General features: G+C 31.2%; 1 protein-coding gene across 1 annotated transcript; it reads right to left on the bottom strand.

The window, feature by feature from the left end:
• Nucleotides 1–893: 893 nt before the first annotated feature.
• LOC149478809 (retinol-binding protein pinta-like) lies at nt 894–9,991 on the bottom strand. The gene is made up of 7 exons (XM_089708465.1): nt 9,933–9,991; nt 5,780–5,953; nt 4,771–4,924; nt 4,246–4,366; nt 3,704–3,835; nt 2,020–2,233; nt 894–1,084 (listed from the first exon to the last, which is right to left on the bottom strand). The coding sequence occupies exons 2-7, from the start codon at nt 5,946–5,948 to the stop codon at nt 930–932; spliced, it is 945 nt and encodes a 314-aa protein (XP_089564591.1). The 5' UTR covers nt 5,949–5,953; nt 9,933–9,991; the 3' UTR covers nt 894–929.
• Between the last annotated feature and the right edge of the window lie 9,197 nt (nt 9,992–19,188).

The raw sequence follows: 19,188 nt of genomic DNA, 5'->3' as shown, positions 1-19,188 counted from the left end.
ATTGAAATATATATTTGTTCAGCTAGAAAATACACGTTTTCATAAAATAATCGACATAAGGTTCTCACTATTTAAGTTACGAAAAATGTTTGCGTCGTATTGCGTAAGGTTTAAACAAATTTTAATTAAAATCAAGCTTTTTTTGTCAGTTTTTGTAACCTACTATAGCGGAACAAAGATTTATTACGCACTAAGCTTATGTTTTCCTGTACATATTAATTGTGGGTGTTTCTTTTCTATGGCATACAGCTATGATAGTATGGCACTAAAATCAGACTCGTCGGACTCTAAAACTTACTAACTTTCGACACTACCTACTAACTTTTAACTCAAACATTTTTGTCTTCGACTCTACTTTTTCTTAAATGCTTTTGAATCGCCGTGACACGTGGATATTATTTTTTTAATTGTGTATTACAAAACAGTTTCTTGAACTCGAAAGGCCATAATAAATTATGTATGATGACGTCAAAACCAGATGGTCAAGGGATTTAAAAGTGTATCGAAAGTTCATCTCATGATACTCCTCCTAAATGATCTTAGCGATGCTCAGTTTTTGTCAGTTTATATAAACTTTGGAACCTTGAAAGAGAGATTTCTTATTTTTCGTAACATAAAAAGATGGTTAAATTGTTAGAAGCTATTGTGAGTATATAATTATGAATACTGAATATGATTATTAATAAAACATTTAATTATAATGCTTAGAAATTACAATTAAAAATAGTTAAAGTGAACTTATTTTCCAGTAGTATCTATAAGATTGTAGCAGAGGCGCACGTATTTTATACATACAAAAATATGAAATATAAAATATACCTATGCATATTTTAAATCTCAACATTATGAATTTCAACGTTCAATAAAACACCTTTTAACTTACAATAAATTTATTAACGTAAACACCACCATAAAAAATACGTTAGAGATTAATCTACGTTCAATTTCCTAAACGATCCTGGCAATCCTAAATACTCTTCGTTGAACTTTGACGTGTTGCGTCGAGACTCGTCAGTTACCAATTTGTCGCTGTCTTTTATTATCTGCCTCGCTTCTTCCGTTCTTAGCATTTCTTTCCATTGTTCTAGAATAAATGATATCATGAAATAAGTAAATAGGTATTTTTCAATTGCAAACAAGAATAATTATTATAAACAAAAACCCGATTGCGAATTTATATTGTAGCCTATGTACTATCACAATAATTGAGATGATTACAACAACATCTCATAAGTCAAAATCCGTCCAGCAGTTTTAGCTGTAAGGCATGCCAAAGTAGAACATACATAAATATCTACACTCGAAAAAATCTCGCCTCTTTCGCAGTCGGGTAAATTATCTAATCAATAAATATCAATAGACAATTCACAAAATAATAATACATCTGAATCAACTACTAATTAGTTTTATATTACGTTTCAACTTCATTATCAGGACCCTTCCAGTCCTTTGCACATTGCTTACAACCCACAAAACAATAGTAGCTTGTGGCACATTGAAGCTACTGAAGGTACTTGCAAGAACAAATAAAATAAAAAGACGTGTGGCACTTGGGGACTGCCGCGGTAAAGCTATTGCATGCTATGCCTTCAAGCCACACCTCCGTGCCCGTCGGAGTGGGGAGCGTGAGGTTTTTTCGTTACGGAATTTCTGGATTCGGTCCCCGCGCTCAAGGCCCGCGATAGAAGCTATGCAATAGCTTAAAACTTCATAGTAAACAGGGCTAAGTTTGTAGCCAAAATAACGAAGCCTTTAAGCTTCCGAGCAATTTTTTTTAGTTATAAAACCCTACTTTACCGATAATCCTGCATTCCTGTATGGTTACCATAATGCCTTAAAGCAGTATTATTTCCAGTTTGGGGAGTATCCTTTTTCCACACTGGAAATAAAACTGCTTTAACCATGGCAAGTTACTACTATAATACTTTAAGACATCATGTAACCCCTTGATGTCTCTGTTGAGAATGTAACAAAATTGTTATTCGGGCTTTGCATTAGTTAGGTGTTTTGTATCATTACCTGCTAATTTAGATATACTCGGGCCGTCGCCCTCGTAGTCCTTTGGCAGTATTTCTTTTGGTATATACTTATGTAGGTCGGCGTATGAATTATGCACGTGTAGCCGACTCGCTACCTTTTCCTTAAGACCTTGCTTTATGAGAAAAACAATCCTGTCCACGAAGGATGGCGCGTTCAGTAAGTGAATGCCTTTTATTTTTGTACCGAAACCTTCCTGAAAAATTAAATGGATTGGTATATTTGCAGGATTTGATGTAGAGAATGGAGATGGATGAATGTTCCATCAGCACATTTCACATTATGAGTGTCATCTCTGCAACTTTAAGTGGATCGGCTGCTGAAGAAGTAGTCATAAAATCTTGAGGTTTAAATAAAGTGATTCGTTAAAATTATTTATTTATAGATCTCAATATTTATTTCAATAATCATCCTATATCTTATATTGTGATGTAATAATATCTGGCACATTATAATAATACTTGTAATTCGTCTGATATTCGTTTCTGAATAGTGAAAAAATAACAGTTATCTTATGAGCATCTTTGAAACAATATTTTATTGCGTAGTTTACTAAAAAGTACTTTATTATTTCATAAAATTGTAATTATTACATTAAGTTTTTATATAGTTTTTAGTTATCATCCTTGAACCGACCTAGTTTTTTAGGGTTCCGTAGCCAAAATGGCAAAAACGGAACCCTTATAGTTTCGTCATGTCCGTCTGTCCGTCTGTCCGTCTGTCCGTCTGTCACAGCCGATTTACTCGGAAACTATAAGTACTACAGTGATGAAATTTGATGGGAATATGTGTTGTATGAACCGCTACAAAAATATGACACTAAATAGTAAAAAAAAGAATTGGGGGTGGGGCCCCCCATACATGTAACTGAGGGATGAAATTTTTTTTTTCGATGTACATACCCGTGTGGGGTATCAATGGAAAGGTCTTTTAAAATGATATAAAGTTTTCTAAAAAACATTTTTCTTAAAGTGAACGGTTTTTGAGATATCAGCTCTCAAAGTCGTAAAAAGTATGTCCCCCCCCCTCTATTTTTATAACTACGGGGTATAAAATTCTAAAAAAAATAGAGGTGATGCATGCTAATTAACTCTTTCAACGATTTTTGGTTTGATCAAAGTATCTCTTATAGTTTTTGAGATAGGTTGATTTAACTGTAATTTATTATATTTGCTGCTACGGAACCCTTTGTGCGCGAGCCCGACTCGCACTTGGCCGGTTTTATTTTTTATATATTTTTATTTCAGACACGTGTGTACTTTTTTCTTTCGTCTTAAACATTGTAATGGAAAAATACAGTAAGCACTGTTAATATGTATAATAAAACGCTAAGCTAGTTCTTTATTTTCATAATCAATCAAAAATAATAATATTAAATTATTATGATTTGTTTAATTTTTTCATGAATAAGTAATATTAAGGTAGATACCTACTAGGTATGAACTGTGAATATTGAAGCAACATATAGGTCTTCAATTATTTATAAAGTATACTTAAATATGTCGTCAAATGGTGTTGCTAAGCGTAATACTCGAGAACGGCTCGACCAATAACCTCAACTATTTTTTAATGTTTTTTTAAGGCAATAAAAAGGGGCAACGTGGCAGAACAACGTCTGCTAAGGCAGCTAATTATTTATTAATATATAATATGCAAGTAAACTTACAGTACATAATACTTCTGCTTTCTTCACCAGTATAGGGTTTACTTTTGTAAGCAGCCCAATGTGAATATTCGATAGATCGATGATATATCTTTCTGATAAACAATAATCGTAGTGCAACCTGTATTCTCCAATCTGGAAAAGAAAGAAAATGTAATTGATTACACACTTTAGTATAATAGAATTTAGGCGATGCCTTTGTAGCATAAAAATAACCTCCTCCTTTTTTTGAAATGGGTTAATGAAGAAGGATATGACTCTCTATGTAAGCTCTACGTTAGTCCACTTGTAAAAATTCGTATAAAATGTACAAAACTTCAATTAAAAATATTGTAGATAATATGTATTAAATATAGTTGATACTAAATTTTAGTTACGTATAAAATATAGTTGATACTATATTTTATTTTTCAAATCATTATTTGTGCGGTCAGTGAGTATATTGGTGCGCAAGTTACAATGGACAGACAACAACACAGAAATTCGTTCGGTTTGACTTATTTCTGAAATATCTAATTATTAACCGAGCTAAAAGAAAAGCTTACCATAAAAGCATATCGAAAGTATGATAATAAGCTAAATTGTTCTAATTTCTCCGACAGAAACTGTGTCACCATCACCCTAGATTGTTCCATCTTGTACAGCTTTGGAAGTGGCACGTACAGTCTGTAAACAGCATAATATACATAAATAATATTACCTATAATTATCAATTGTTGTTTTCCTTTTACCTATATACAATTTCCGTAATTATTAAAATTGCCGTAAAAACCTAATTTAACACGCCTTTAAAATTTACATAGCAATATTTGTAATTCACTATTCGTAGGCACGAACTATTCACATGCCGGTTTACAATTAATGAAAAACCTATAGGTATGAGAAATTGCAGTAATGAAAACTAAGGTATGCTCATTATAATATATTCACATATTTTTATACACGTGTATCCGAGATACGTAAAAAATACAGCATATTATGGATTCTTAACTACACGATTTAATTAACGTAAATCGGCAAAATTAAATCTAAATGTAATAAATTATGTAGCAAATAAGAATAAAATGTACCCATAATCCCAAAGCGGTTCAAATTCCTCCACACTTCGGTTCATACATAATTCCGGCATCATGGCTCTTGATGTGAACATTTTGTCTATTTTAATCTTTGTAGCTTCCACAGATCCTCGAGACAGAATCAATATTCTTTCTAGAATGTTCCGATCTGAAATTAAATTATATTGAATAATAAATAAGCCGTAATGTAAAGCTTACGTCTTGACGCAATAATAGGAAATATTCTGCGATTGTATCCCATTTATTTATTTCAGTTTAAGTTTGAAATAAATTGCGTTTTGTATACAAATGTTTTTTTTTTGCTTTCAGAGGGCGGCAGTCGGCACCTTCACAAGGACTCAATGATTTTTATTATTGTAAATCCAACATTATTGCAACAATATCAATATTTAACAAACAGAGAAAGCCTATAAATATAGAGTATTCTTAGAATAATTATGCGAATAAAGTTAGTAAAATTTTTAAAAGTTAATTCAATTCAGCGTTCATAAATAATTGTTAAATTTTCAAAACGGACAATAAATTATACTAGCACAATTACCATAATTATATTAGCTACTACATGAATTGTTTCATTACGATTGTTCCAACTACATTTAAATATTTTATATGAACATAATAATCGTTTTATTACGTTTATTAAATTTTAAGCAATAAGTCTAATGCAAATCACCCATGCATTTAACTACCTGTGCCTCACGGTTTTACCCGCATCGTTCCGCTCCTATTGATCTTAGCGTGATGGTATAGCCTAATTCCTCGATAAATGAACTATCTAACAGTTCAAATTGGACCCATGATTCCTGAGATAAACGCATTCAAGCAAACAAATAAAATATTCAGCTTATTATTCTATAGCTTATATTAGTACAGATTATTAAATATTTCTAGTTTAATGTAGAGTGTTTTTTCATTAAATCTTAGTTCAAATAAACAAAGGCATTGACATTATGTGCCAACGCCAAAATGGAATTTTATCACTAAACTTTTCCTGTAAGCTTACTTAATGCTTTGCAAGCCTCTGATAAATGGTCTTGTTTCTTGCACCATTCGTCTATAGCGTCTAGACTTTCCTTTATTCTGTTCACGTCATTAATTCCATAAAACTCTCTCGCTTTACTAACGTCGTCAGCTGATATTTCTATCAACGGATGGTGCGGTAGATTTTCCATTTTAACTGAAAATTAGAAAATGTATTAGCAAATTTTCTGATCTTCGTATTGTACAAGAGTAAGGAACAGGGTTCAAAAAATCATAATAATCATAAAACAAGTGTTTAATTTGTTTTAAATGGTTTTTAAACATTTACTTAATGCATTGATTATTATAGATTACCCAGTATGTTATGTACTAATAGGGATGGAGTTCAAAAGTTAAATGGCATTGCAATTACAATATTGTAGTTGGGTAAATATGATACTTATAATACTTCTATGTCCTGTAGATAATTTATCTATATGTACTAATATTATAAAGAGGAAAGGGTTGTATGTATGTATGGTTTTCACGCATAAACTACTGGACCGATTTTGATGAAATTTGGCACATTTCGCATTGCACATTGCATATTTTCGTGTAGTACCTACATAATATTTTATATTCAATTTACAAATTGTCGAAATTAAATATTTAAATAATTATCAAATATTATTTTTCATTCTAGCCATTTTTATTAAAATCATTTTTAATAAATAAAGTCATAAAAAACCTCAGCATCTTTTAGACTCTATTCTATGAATTAGTCATTAAAATGAGAAAAAGTTAACTGATATATCGACAAGTTTTAATTATTTGTACCTCTAATTTTGGGCACATAAAATGTAAGATTTTAAAGGCAGTTTAATTAAAAACAAATATCGAATTAATTACAAATTATACGTATCAGCCATACTTGGCCTTTGATCAGAAATCTTATAGGTTAATGATATTCAATAGTATTAAGTTACTCCTTATAATTATGACATGCGATATAATATGCTATTACATACCTAAGTGTTGAATCAATAGTATTTAAGGTTTATAGTTTAGTAATATGTAATATACCTTAATATAGCAAGATATGTGAGAGCAGGAAAATAATTTATGAAGCTGTATGGTAGGAATTTATGGAAGAAGTTCGCAAACTCTATGTTTACTCTTGAGAGTGAATAAAATAGTAATAGAAAAATGTAAAGAGGTATATCAGTGCGGGGGAATTCAGGAGATTTAAGTGTTTCTGCCTTCGAGCACAAAAATGTTTTGAAATAATGACAGGAGAGAGGTTTAAAATTCGGTTGCACTTCTTGTAATTTATATTTTGGTAGACAACGATATATTCGACTCTATTGGTAACTTTTTACTTGAATTGGTCGTAAATATTATCGAGGACCAAATTGATTACAATTTTCAATGGTTTCAAGGATTTTCTTAATTGAATTGTTAATTTTAATGCTCTTTTCCAGGGCACATGTAGGTTATGAACCTACATAGGCCAAAAAGCTCAAAGATTCTAACGATTTACGCCAGGAAAAATATTCATAACAAAGAAAAATTTTCATGATTTAATAATTTTACCGTATTCCATATCTATTTTAACATTGACCTTCAACGCCTGTACCGTTTTAAAAAATAGTTGTATCATCAATATGACATAAACGGTTACCTATGACGTGTTAAACAAATAATATTTATAATGGCTAAATCAAATATAAGATCATTACCGTTGTAATAAGTGGTTGTACAAACATTTGCTTCATATATATACGTGTTTATTATGAGTATAGTAAAACTGACCCGAGTGGTCAAGGAAAAACTGGTACTATAAGTCTATGCTATATTTTATAATACAATTAAGCCAAGGTCAATGCTATAGTTGTATGCACGTGATATGCATGGACTAGATTTAAATATTTAGAAGAATTAGATATTAAGAAAAATATTGTTATTATGGTCCTGGGTAATAATAATATTTTCAAAGGATAAAAGCAGATACTTTGACTGTATTTTCTATGATTATTTTGAAGTGTTCAATGCTCTTAGTTTTATTTAATTTTTGCAATGAAATAAATTATTTAGTAGGAACCTATGTTATTAAATCAAAAGTGAGTTATCAATTCATATTTTACTAACTTTGCATGCATTCCCTCCATTTTTGTGAAGACTTTCACTAAACTACTAATCTTCGGGTAAATAGTTCAAGTTACACGAAGTAAAATTACATCAAGTTCTGTCAAATCGTTTCCAAGGTAATTAATATTTACATGAAATACCTCACGATATTTTGTGTAGCTACTTGTCTATGACAAGTAGTTCACGTACCTGTATGACGCTACTTCGCACATGTTAAAGTGTCATCTAAAACGTTTGTTTGCACATTGTAAGATTTTTTTGTGTTTATTCCAATAAAATCACACCTACGTGTAAGGCAAATCCTATAATCGACTTAATAGTACGTAGGTACTTATCGTAAATTACTGTCAAATAAGCACACGTTTTGTTGAGAAATTCATCGGAAAATATAATATAACTAGTTTACCGCCCGCTTTGTCTAAAACCTAATAAATTATATACTAAAACCTTCCTCTTGAATCACTCTATCTATTAAAAAACCGCATCAAAATCCGTTGCGTAGTTATAAAGATTTAAGCATACAAGGGGACACAGGGACAGAGAAAGTGACTTTGTTTTATAGTATGTAGTGATGAAACGGCCTGTTTGGTCATTTTTAAATGACTGAACGACTGACAACTCAATGAATTAATAAAAATTATTTTTTGCGATACAAAAAATATACAAAATAATGGCAAGGTTCATGACGTGACGGTGTTGCCATGACGCGTGATAATTGAACTCATTTAATGCGCCTAAACTCTAAAGACGTTTCACTTCAAAAACAGCAAAATAAAATTATTTATTCTGCATAGTTTGTAACACATTATTACGATTTGACTCTCATTCCAGCTAATTATAAAAATTGTGGGAAGTTACATAAAACACGTCAATTGCGAACCACAATAAAAATAACCATTCTTTATAATTCCTAATAATATCCTGTCCTTGTTTTCTTACGCTAAAACTATATCGAAGCAATTGGACTTAAATGTTGTGTATCAAAGGTTGTATTTGGTTTTAAAGGATTGTAAACGATCACCACCGCTCATGAAAATTTTCAGAAATGTACTGGGAGAGGAAAAGGAAACAGGCAGTATTTCTATCCAGATTAGACGAATAACCTTAAATACCTATGGAATCCATATTAATCTACATTATAGGTAGATACAATAAATGATAAACATTGATGATACACTCGCGAATCTACATTTTCTAATATATTGAACTTAGCAAATAATTTTCTTTAACACATAAAAAACAATATTATTAGTTATAAGAGGGATTAACACAATACAAAAAGCGATCATTTCGATCTAGTTAGAAATCAAAATGTATATCACTTTTAAGTTCTAAGCCCGTTCTTTATAAAATGTTACCTTTAATTTGGCTTACATATTAAATTACTAAAAATTAATAGAAAAATGCTATGTCTATTTATAGCTGTATCAGTACTATATGAATGTATCTATTATGACGTGTAATCAAAATTACATCAATCCTTTTAGAATATGAATTAATTAAACGGTGTACTAAACTGATTAATAATTATAATAATTAATTTATGAGGATAATTAATTGATATTGATTGACGTTTACATGATTTAGTTATCTGCCAGCACAAAGTGGTTTATTATGGTTTAGTAATAAGAATACTAAGAATTAATTAATTGGTGTTCGTAAATAAGCTGAAGATTAACAAAATATCGCCATGAAAGGCGATATACCTACGAGGCGGAAAAACATGGTTTGTTATTTAACAGGAATAACTTAACTATAATTATAAAATTATATAGAATTGTTAAATTGATTACACTACAAAGAAGTAATTACATGAAAGAAATATATTTATAAATTTTATTATTTGGCAAGTTTTAACCCTAAAATTTACGATGCATAATATGAATTTTCACAAACATTTTATACAATCCATCTCTATTTTATATTATTTGAATGCAATGATTATTTAAGTGTTATTAAGGAAATATATCTAATAGAGGTTTCTAGAAGAACAATGGTATAATATAATAAAACACAAAATAACCATAACTACGCAATACAAGACTTACCTGTCCTTTAACAAGGTAACCAACTGAATACGTTAGTTCTAAACAAATGTGCTCTGATGTATATCTATACAGTTTACTTTTCTAGGCTGTAACAATTATCAAAGAATGTCGTATGGTGCAGATCTGTTATGGGGTTTTATGCCTTATACCTTTGCCTTAATCATCTTAAGAATCTTGAGAACAAGAGTGATTTTCTAAATACATGATATTTACGCGTATAATTTACGAGATTTTCGGTAAATTAATATGTGATACTTTGAACTGAAAATTACAAGTTGCTTAGTATTTTATAAGCATTTACTGATAAGTTTTCTTAATTATATGGCTAAACTAGTAGATACAAAGAACCATAATATCGTCCAACAGCTTAATAAAATTATAAGTCAATTGAGTATATATACTTACTTTCAAATAATAATTGTAGTACCTTATTCACAAGTAATTATTTTTATTCCTATATTAAAACTAAAACCTTATCTTATAAACCTTAATATATAAAAGGGAACAAGTCGTAGTAAAATAATCTTTGCCTGTTGTCGCAGTTTCTCAATAAACTACGGGACGGAAGATTGTTAACGTTACCACCACTCTACCATCATTTACAGAGATGTGTGAAACGTTTTAAACATACCCTTTGTTTAATATAACAATTTAAATCTAGTGCGTACAAGGTTTACGGAAGAAAAGCTTTGATAATCATTTCCTTAGTTATTCCTCTCCGAAGTAACTAAAGCAGGTACCTTTTTTAACTAAATTTTTTACATATTACTTAAAATTAGTCCAATTTTTTCTTCTAAAACGTAGTAAACATTCTCAAGTAAACTTTTGAATAATATATAGGTAATGTTTTGTTATTATGAAACCTTATAATAAGACGTTATCAATACTTGACATAGGGTAAGTTAATTAACTTCTAGTTATTATAGAAGTCTAGTAATATAATATTATGTCTTGAAAGTATTTCTTAATAGTGTTACCTTAAATAAAAAAATCTTGAGGGGTGTCAAGGGACACCCGGATGGAACGCAGTTTTAAGTTAGATAGAGACAGACAGAGAAACACACGCACGCCGCACGGCTTACAACTATAGCAAAAACAAAAAGTTTTCGTCTTAGTTTTTTTCCGTCTAGACCCCATTCGCATCGCGCAATAAGGAACTTCGTTCCAAAAAAGTCACCAATCTATAGAGATGGCCAAAATCAATCTAAAAAGGAGTCGGTATATATTATATTATGTTACTAGCTGCTCCGCGCGGTTTCACCCCCGTGGCTCCACTCCTGGCCATAGCGTGATGATATATAGCCTTTAACCTTCCTCGATAAATGGGCTAGCTAACACCGAAAGAATTTTCAAATCGGACCAGTAGTTCCCGAGATTAGCGCGTTCAAACAAACAAACAAACTCTTCAGCTTTATAATATTAGTATAGATACCACCTATATGTTTGTATGTAACAAACATATAGGTGAAGCTAATCGAAGTGTGTTAATATATTCGTTTCTCAGTAATCAGAAATCAAAATTCTTCCTCAACTATTAGAATATCTTACTGTAGTACCTATATTATTATCCGCTGTGGTTATAACAGCTTATAAATGTATCAATCTTGGATTAAACGAGGATTAACGAATTAGGCAATATTAATTCGTAAATCAAGAGCATCAAATTTTGTCCTAAAATAGATTCTATTAAGTAATTGTTTCTGTTATAAATTTTACTTGTTTTATATTGAATGTAGCCTATGTCTTGGCAGATCAAATGAAACAAATAAATCTACCTAAATTATAACATAGTATAAAACAAAGTCGCTTTCTCTGTCCCTATATTATCTCTATGTATGCTTTAATCTTTAATACCACGTAACGGATTTTGATGTGGTTTTCTTAAATAGATAAAATGAGTCTTGAGGCAGGTTTTACTATAAAATTTATGAGGTTTTAGAAAAAAAACAAAGCGGGCGAAGCGACGGGTGGAAAGCTACTATTAGTACTAAGTACTTAATAAACTATTATCAAGTAATAATAAAATGTTAATCTGTACAAAACATTTCACAACAATTTCCGTGAGTTACAAAAACAATTTAATATGAGAGAATGTATGAAGGGTTATCAATTTATATTTCACCTTTATTCTTATCATGGAGATCGACATAATATTATCTTTCGCCAAGAATTCAATAATTGTTGATTTGACGATGTTTTTTACAATTTTCATTCCAGTTTTATTACCTTATTAATTGATCAAATTATTTTTGTGCAAAAACTCAGATTAACTTTATTTGTTTTAGTAATGTTGGATCAAGGTTGGATCAAAGATCAAAGACTTACACACAGCTATGAACAAATACACACTGTTAATAAACCAATCAAAATTATAGCAAACTCTACATCTCTACATGTTTTATTTCTGAAATATACATACATTAATTCATTATTTTTTTTGTCATAATATGCGCACATAATAATACTAAGTTTAAAAAAAAGCTCTACCAATAATAAAATTTTGTAACACAAAAATACAGTTAAAAAATTAGAACCCTTTGATTAAGAGTTATACCTATTACACCAAACTTTATTTCGAAAGTTTAATAACAAATTAAAGCAATTTCCCTTCTGTTCGCAAACTCTTTAAATTGGTTAACACTTTTTTATCCTAAAAAGTTAGGGGAAACATAGCATCAAGGTAAATAAGATCACTGAATAAAATATTACTTTTAACGAGTTTATTCTAATTTAAGCAAACGCTTCTTTTGTAGGAGAATGTCTTTTACAATGTTCATCCCAGTTTTATTACATTATTAATTGATCAAATTATTGTGCAAAAACTCAGATTAACTTTATTTATTTAGAAATGTTGGATCTAAGACGACATTATAATTATCACTACATATCATAAAAATCCGCTTCCATCTGTCTGTCCGCATACTGTCCCTATATTATTATGCTTAAATCTTTAACACTGCGCAACAGATGCCATAGGCGGAAAGCTAGTGTGGCATATTTTATCAATTCACACATCATGTCCAACCCGGTAAATTAAAAATGGGTTGAAAAGATAGATGAATTAAATAAGTTAAGTTAGTTATTTTTTGTAAGTATATATTTCTATCAAATTCCGAGACACATAGGTATATATATATTACTAGCGGTCCGCCCCGGCTTCGCCCGTGGTACATATGAAAAATAGATGTTGGCCGATTCTCAGACTTACCCGATATGCACAGAAAATTTCATGAGAATCGGTCCACCCGTTTCGGAGGAGTATGCAGACTAACATTGTGACACGAGAATTTTATATATAAGATAATATATTATAAGTAAAAAAAAATTGTGAAGTAAATATATAGAACAGAAGTCACTTTCTTATAATATAATCCATACTATAATATTATAAATGCGAAAGTAACTCTGTCTGTCTGTCTGTTACTCAATCACGCCTTAACTACTGAACCAATTTGCATGAAATTTGGTATAGAGATATTTTCATATCCGAGAAAGGACATAGGATAGGTTTTATCCCGGAAATCCTATGGGAACGGGTATTTCTTTGAAAACGCGGGCGAAGCCGCGGGCGGAAAGCTAGTTATTGTATATAATAACGATGTATTATAATATTTGAATTAAATCTCCTGACTACCGTCTGTTAAATACAAAAACATAAAACCCGAAAATATCCGAATACAAATGACCGCCCCAAAAGCTTTATTAAGCAAACTTCAATTAGTATAAATATAAAATTTTCTTTGTGAATAACTCTTTACGCAACGAAATTTACACCTCTTAGTAATTAAGATAATGCCTCTAACAAAGATTCCGTCGAAACATTTCTTTTAGAATAAAGGGCCAAAATTTGTGTATTACGAAATTTTGTTGCTACAATGTTATCAGGGAAAACATTGTTAAGTACAAGCCATGACTTTGCTAACTTTATGATTAAGTTACAAAAGAAAGGTTATAATTTATTATATCAACGGACAATATCTTTTAGGCCTGCGAAAAATCTGTGCATACTTCTCACCTAATGAATCAATTAATTATACAATAATATATTACTATAGGTACACTTAAATGGTCATTTCAGCACTTGATATTCGATGATACGATGGAGACAAAATAACAATTAATGATTGCTACATAAATAAATCGGACCAATGATAATCAAGATACTACCCTATATAATTACACCTAACGGTCAAGCTGATATTACATAATAATTATATGAAATAAGCATGTGGCAAAGTATTATTCACAACTAAATTAATTATCTAACCATGCTTGATGCTACACGTATCTACCTACTAATCTCAAGAAGTCAAGTCAATCTTCAGGCTGAAGAAATCACCGTGGCCCCGTCTTTAAAGCGACTCGACGGAACACTAGGGTCGGTAGCAATCCGACATTCCACTGAAGAAGACGTCTTTAGGATTTATCAAAAAAAACCCGCGTCGAAACAACTCAGGTGTAAGTCGTCTGAATAATGAATTATAACCGTTTTATGCTAATTGCTGGTCTGCAAACGTAACGAAGGGATAAAAAGCAAATTTATAGCTCTAGCCGAGTGTTAACTGAGGCGCGAGAAATTTTTATTTGCCCGCCTTACTTTTTCGGCTGTCTGAGTTTAGCAATTAACGGCGTTTGTTTTATTCGAATGGATGCAGTATAATTACCTTACCTACCTTATGTACCTGATACTTCATTTTATAATGTGGACATGTTTCTAATGATTGAGAATTCCGATTGATCTACCGAATCATATTCGACAAAACTCTCTAATTATATTTAAATTTATCTTTATGTAAATATAATATTATTTCCATAAGTCCACTTCTTTTGCTTAAAAATTAATCCAGATTTCATAAAATGATACTACCTATTATTGCATTTATCTTGACAGAAGATGTTTCCACATCACTTACATGATACTTCTACTTTGTATATAATACACAAATAAAATGAAATTTCAACTCTATTACAATACGTTTCAGTGCTAATTTGATAAATTATGAATTCATACAGCGGATTCCTTACAGTGGAGTATGAAAATAATTTAAAGTCTATTGTCGCGTAATAATTGTATTACGTGCCTTGAATGCGCAGCTTGTGACTAATAACATTTTCTATAAACATGAACATAACAACCTTTTTCATTCCTGTTACACTATATGCAAATACAAAATGTTTTTCAGATTGTTTTGTTATTATTTTATCGTATTATTATCTAAAAAAAAACTATATTAAGATTGTATGATGTTTATCAAATTATATAATTAAATAAAACACGATAGTGTATCGCTTCAATTTATTTTCACAATATAATTTATATCAAGTATATCAATCATAACATTTGTACAAAACAATGATGACCCTTGTTCTAATTTAAACGACTTATTAATCTAATCATAAGTACCTACTAAAAACATACAATCCTTGTTTACGTACTTTTAGCATTTTATTTCTCAATATAACACATAATATATTAACTCACATCTATTTATACTTTATACACATTAACACTTAAAATCTATGAAAGAACTTTATTAAGGAACTGGTAGATCCAACAATCGAAACTTTGTCGTCATTAGCCAACCCGCACTTGGCCAATGCGATGGACTTCCTAAAGCTTCATAGGCAATAGGTATATCCCTGCAGTTATCCCTGAAGAGTCACATTCACTTCTAATATAATGAAGTTTCCACAAATACCAAATATGAGCTGATCACGATGAATATAGAAAAACTATATTTAAAATCCTGTTCTGTTTGCTTGAGATGTGCATCTGCCTGAACTCCTGAGCCTGGTTTGTGTAACTGAGCGCCTTTTTGAAGTAATTGTTACATCATGCTTTTACAGTCAAACAAATTATTATCACAATTTTAGGCTCCCTCTGCGGTATCGAAAATATTTCTTCTTGAAAAAATCTTTAGGTATACACTGGTTCAAAGCACGAATTGTACCACTCACACACTTCACAGGTACATCTATAAAAGCCCTGGATCTTATTGATGCCATCTTTTGTAACCTTTCATACATATCCGGGAATATTATGATGTCTTTGAAGAACTCGTCATCTGTGTCTTCCCCTGTTGTCAATTCGAACACCACACATAGGAGTATTATGTTATATAGGAAATACTTCGTGAAATACATTTTGTATTAATGGCACACGACACAGCACGAACAAACAATAATTACGACTGAACTCAGAGGTCTGGAGCTGTGGAGTGATAAGAGAAACATGTGCCGAAGTTTACATTATGAATAATAACAAATTATGATTTGTTGACTCATTTAATGCGGTCAATATGTTTGTTATTTATATGAAATACAAGAATTTAGAAATACACTAGTGATCTAGCCTCTAACCATACAGAAGGAAAAAAGTAAACCATACAGGATTACTTTGTTTTCCGTGTGTGTCTGTCAAGGCCTTTTTATCAGGAACGCGAAGAGGTATCAAACTACAATTAGAAACAAATAATCAGGTCTACTGGGCCTAGATCTGTTGATAAAATCAAACCAATACAATCAAGTTATTAGGTCTATAATACATTTAGCTATAGGCTGTAAAAATTCAAGCTTCCATGTCAATGTAATCAAAGAAATAATAATAAAATCTGCATGCTTCGAAACTCGCAAGGAAACCAAAACCTAAAGGATACTTCCAGTCGGTCTAAAATCTTAAAAATTGTGATGAAGCACAGTGTACAACACAACATTGTGCATAGCATATTAAGGAAAAAAATAAATTCCTGAAAGTCCTATTTATATCACATAATATATCTTTTAATGGATACAAAATTATTACCTTTTTCCTTATTGGTATATATAAGGGGATAGCAAAATTCATATGAAACACTTCGAATAATAAAGCATATCACATAATACGTCAAATTGCCTTCAGGCTTTGGCAGACAGAAGGCGTACTTAGCGCCGCGTAATAGCGCTTTAGGGTGCTTTTCCACCAATAATGTGCGAGGATGTGTAGCGAGGAATGTGTTTGTAAATCTTATATATAAAAATGAATCGCAAAATGTGTTGGTAAGCGCATAACTCGAGAACGGCTGAACCGATTTTGATAATTCTTTTTTTATTATATTCCTTGAAGTACGAGGATGGTTCTTATGTAGAGAAAACGTAAACATGTACCACGGGCGAAGCCGGGGCGGACCGCTAGTAACTAATAGAAGTGCTTGAAACACGCTTCTAACTTCAAAGAGTTCAAACTAAATAAAGTGATAAAGCGATATGATTGGTTATTAATTAATACACTTTCCTCGCTACACCAAGCACCCTCATAGCGTATTAGCGTCGCGCTCTTCTCATGCCACACATATTTATTTATTTAAACAGAATTACACTTACAGTAATTAAACCAAAACGTACATTGAATTTAGAAACGATACTATATTGACTAGAGCCCCGCTACGCAAAGCACCATACACCTAAGCGTAATCTAAAAACATACCAAATAACATAAATAGTATGAAATTATTGCAATATTCTCCTTGATAAGAATACAAAGTTTAATATAGTTAAGCTAATAAAAGCGATATCATTGTTTGTGTCGCGAGTAGGTATTTATTGTATAATTACTTATTCGTTTCATTGATTTCCGATTTTTTTACAAAAAGCGTACAAAAACATAATATACATTGTGCTTATTATTTAATATTATTTGTAGATGTAGCAAATTTTGAACTCGGTTTACACAAATCAAATCCATTCATTGCTTAATATCCTAAGGTGGGGTGGGGTGGGAAGGCGAGGAAAGGTTTTGGTAATGCCACGTGGTGAGCGTAGCACTACCTTCAAATTACCATGTATCTATCTGCTGTGTTTTTGGCGGGACACTAATTCTTAGCAGAGCCTCACCCAGTCCGAGTCATCGACGTCCCCGTCGCGTCGTCCACCCTGGGACCTGCTACGACCACGCCGCCGCGTGATCCGCCTTAAAAGTCGTAGTTGCTAACAAGATGCAGGGCGAAAGGCGAATTCTGCGCCTATAACTCAGAATCACTCACCAGGGAGGATACCCGAAACTAAACCGAGCCTGTCCGCAGGTTTAAGGTGGCAATCCCACCAGCGGACTAGGATATAGTGGGCTAATCACCTGCTTATCCGAAAACTTCACGATTTTCGAAACTGAAACAGTACAAAACCGGACCGAAATCCATTCATTGTTTCTTGTTAATTTCGTGAGTAAACTCGCTTACATTAGACTTTCTCAAGACACAAGAATGAAAATTAAATGCGCCGCATCGTAATGGAGTGGCAATTTCGTAAATAAATTGTGTTGCTGTTCTCAAATGCGGCGTAAAGTACAGAAGATATAGCCAACAATGAATTTTATGTGAATGACCTTTGTACATATTACGTCATTCGTATCGAGGTACGGGAATCAGGAATTCTTTTATTGTCACTCACGTTATTAAAAATGAATCATAAAATTAAGAATATTTATTTATTCGTTTTTAAATTTAAAGTATGTTACAAAATCTGTATATCAATATGTTTAATTGTCATTTTTAACTAAAAATCTGTATATCAATATGTTTAATTGTCATTTTTAACTAAACCAGATGTTCACATAAAAATTTATTTCAGGGACTTCATTTAAAAATTAAAACATGTGTATCCTATACCTAAGGTAAACTAAATTATAAAGTATATGAGTAATATTTATTATTTATACGTAGATTAAAATATAATATGTCTAGATTATTAAGGTTTTCGTCAAGAAATTGTGTCACACAAATAGAATCAATTGCGATGAGAACATGTAATGTATGTAAACAAAGTTATTACGGGAGACGCGAATATAGATTACTCAATTTTACAGTAATTATTTATATTTACATTAGTTGCTTATGCGATGTGCTGAAACATAAGTAGCTCGGTTTCAAATTCTTCTCTTGTTGAAATATATTTAATTAACTAGATATTTAATTGAAATAGAATTAATCGGTTGAAGACAGTCAGACTCAGACGTACGGCACTATGATTCCGTACATATATTATGCTATATTTTTCTTGAAATCACCCTTAAATACTATTTATTTCACTTAGGGCTAAATATTTTGATAGCAATATTATATAAGATTGCATCATAAAACTGAATTATTACAACATCATTGTCTATATTTAATCAATAAATATTAATTATATTATTACATAATATCCGCAGTACCGTTTTTATTAAAAACACCGAAGCTGCTTGCTTTGAGCTTTGCTATGCAATATACCTAATATTTCGTAATAT

This window comes from Colias philodice, chromosome 21 (genome assembly GCF_061535455.1).
Source record: "Colias philodice isolate Cphi_HAF_F1 chromosome 21, ilColPhil1 Martin Lab GWU primary, whole genome shotgun sequence".
In the NCBI taxonomy this organism is placed as follows: domain Eukaryota; kingdom Metazoa; phylum Arthropoda; class Insecta; order Lepidoptera; family Pieridae; genus Colias; species Colias philodice.
The sequence above is the reverse complement of the archived record's forward strand: the minus strand, read 5'-3'. Positions and strand labels throughout refer to the sequence as shown.